General features: G+C 39.5%; 1 protein-coding gene across 1 annotated transcript; it reads left to right on the top strand.

The window, feature by feature from the left end:
* Positions 1-967: 967 nt before the first annotated feature.
* On the top strand, positions 968-2,418 carry LOC131685421 (BTB/POZ domain-containing protein KCTD5). The gene is made up of 4 exons (XM_058969123.1): positions 968-1,562; positions 1,624-1,812; positions 1,873-1,938; positions 2,004-2,418. Exons 1-4 carry the CDS (start codon positions 1,311-1,313, stop codon positions 2,196-2,198), a joined length of 702 nt encoding a protein of 233 aa, XP_058825106.1. The 5' UTR covers positions 968-1,310; the 3' UTR covers positions 2,199-2,418.
* Positions 2,419-2,827: the final 409 nt, after the last annotated feature.

Raw genomic sequence — 2,827 nt, 5'->3', positions numbered from 1 at the left:
AATTTTTTTCTCATTTAATGACCCAATTTCCAAAAGAACATAATTTAATTTGCGATATTGGTACTTCTCATCCAATGAACAAATCCATATTAAATTTGCAAAAGGGCGAATAAGATTTGTAAACAAACTTTTATTTTGATGGTTTCTCTTAATTTACTATAATTTCAAAGCAGAACAAAATTACTTCTACGAAAGGGTAAAAATTTACATTAACGCATATTTTTCATGAAATTCCACTCTGCAGCAGACCAATGAGCGAAACAAGTTTGTTTACAAAAACACTTTCGCCCTTTTGACGAATTAATATTGAAATATTTTTTCGAATATCAGGACAATAAACAGTGACTATGGCAACCTTCGAATTTATTTAACCTTCCGGTTTCAGTGGTGCTAGACCTAGTTTTGTTTTATCAAAGTACATCGTCACTTTGACAGTGTACCTATTCGCGGTACAAGGTAGCTTAAAACATATTTGTATTTGGTCTCGGTTTCCAGTTGAAACTTTATTTATGAAAAGTATTTTCATAACCACCGTAGTACCGCGATTATATTTCGATGAAATTTATAAGCCAAATAGTTTCAAATCGCTGTAACTTCAGAACAATTGCAAGTGAAACTAAATTTCTTACTTGTTCCATTCATATTTTGGCACTGGTAAATTTTTTCCTAGAAGTGAAAGAAGCTTTTGTGGGAAGCTAATCCTCATAGAAAAACAAACTGCATTACTTTGCCAGTTCATGAGCTGAATCATAGGTGTCGCATGGCTAAGTTTAGTTTTGCCGCAAATCGCCAATTGCGTTCCATTGCAACAAAAACTGCAATTTCGTTATACATTTTTATTCGGGATACTTTTTGCAAAAATGTCAAATCACTCGCCATCTGTCCGCCGACATTTGAGCTTATCGTTTTCACACCATTTTCAATTCGACTCTTCGGGTCAACTCCCATTATCCAAGTTTGACAGCACTGGCACAGTTTTTGTTTTGCACTTTGTGAGCATAACGAAGTGGGAAGAGATCCGAAAAACCTAGTAGCAAAATTAGTGCATCGTTTGAATAAAATATTGTGTTAAAAGAGCAGTGCAAAAGCAGCGTAACATTGTTTTATAATATTCATCAGAATTCAGGTTGCGATTGCGAAGTACTGTACACGTATAAAATAAACGTTATGCCGATATAAAGCGTTCTTTTGAAAGTTTGTTTTCGGGATACGGAAAAAGTTCCTCCTGCAAACCCAAGTGCTCCAAACAAAATAACGATTGATCCGGGCATCCTACTGCAAAGCTGGAACGGTCAAAACTCACACAAAATATGGCTACGGTCAATCTGAATGGACAGTGTCATGACGGTGGTGGCGGAGCCGCTTCCTCCTCAAAGTCTGGTTACGGTTCCTCGTCGAGCTCCTCATTTTCGCAGTATCCGATTCAGGGCAAGAAAGACCAATGGATTAAGCTGAATGTCGGTGGTACTTGTTTCCTCACGACGAAGACAACCCTGTCGCGGGACCCGAACTCGTTTCTGTCGCGATTGATTCAGGAAGACAGTGATCTGATCTCCGATCGGGTGAGTGTTGATTTGGTGGATGGTTATGTTGGAATAAGCTGTTTTTTTTTCTTGTCTTCAGGATGAAACAGGTGCCTATTTGATCGATCGAGATCCACGTTATTTTGCGCCGGTGCTGAACTATCTGCGTCACGGCAAGCTAGTGCTGGATGAGGGTCTTTCGGAAGAGGGTGTGTTGGAGGAGGCCGAATTTTACAATGTGACTCATCTAATCGGATTGCTAAAGGATAGTATCGCAAGAAGGGAACAGGTAAAAAGTTGGTGCTATTCTAATCGCATAAGAAATCTTACGTTATTTGAGTGTTTTCAGAGACCCACTGCGGATAAAAAACGTGTCTATCGTGTGCTGCAGTGTCAGGAAAATGAGTTAACACAGGTGAGACGAAATGCCGTCTCTGATTATCATATGAAATGTATAATTAAATATTTTTTTTCCTAAAGATGGTTTCAACGATGTCCGACGGTTGGCGCTTCGAACAGCTCATCAATATTGGTACATCGTACAATTATGGTGCCGAGGAAAATGCAGAATTTCTATGTGTTGTTTCGAAGGAATGCGCCAACACGTTACTTGGACGAGAGAACGAATCCAACGATCGCGCCAAGGTGCTACAGCAGAAAGGTTCCCGTATGTAAACGAGGATAAGCGGCTGTTTCGTGTACAGAAGCAGCGCCGAAAGAAGTAAAACGTTAAGATAACCACTACTTACAATAGTAACACTAGCATTGGTAGCGGACAGAGCAGACAAAGTTGATAGCATAAGCCCACTAGAACACCGTGTTACACATTGTTTGGTTCACTTCGGCTTTACCGTTGTCATCCGTGAAAATTTTTCATTGTAAAACAACAACAAAATCATTGTTGGAATGTAGTTTTGGTTTGGTCTGGTGCCAAACTATCACCCGTTGTGAGCCCTTTCACACGATCATTCGTCGACAGTGTAGATTAACTTATCCCAGTGTCCAGATGCATCTTCAAGTAAATCGAATAGTTCAGTTTCTAGTACAGCTTTTTATCTGCGAGACCCGATCGAGATAATAGTAACACGAATCGTTTACCCACCGAGCGAACATGAACGAAAAACATATAGCTCATGACAAAATCGAAACACCCGTACACTCGTTTGCTCCTCAATTTGTAATAGCGAAACGTTAATAACAAAAAAAATATAACTACAACCGTTTGAAGCCGTGGAAAGACCTAAAATCAGCCTGATAACTGTTTGCTGTTAGTGTGTGTGTTAACTCCTCTTTTCCACCAGGAA

The sequence above is a fragment of the Topomyia yanbarensis genome, chromosome 1, assembly GCF_030247195.1.
Source record: "Topomyia yanbarensis strain Yona2022 chromosome 1, ASM3024719v1, whole genome shotgun sequence".
Taxonomy (NCBI): Eukaryota; Metazoa; Arthropoda; class Insecta; order Diptera; family Culicidae; genus Topomyia; species Topomyia yanbarensis.
The sequence above is the reverse complement of the archived record's forward strand: the minus strand, read 5'-3'. Positions and strand labels throughout refer to the sequence as shown.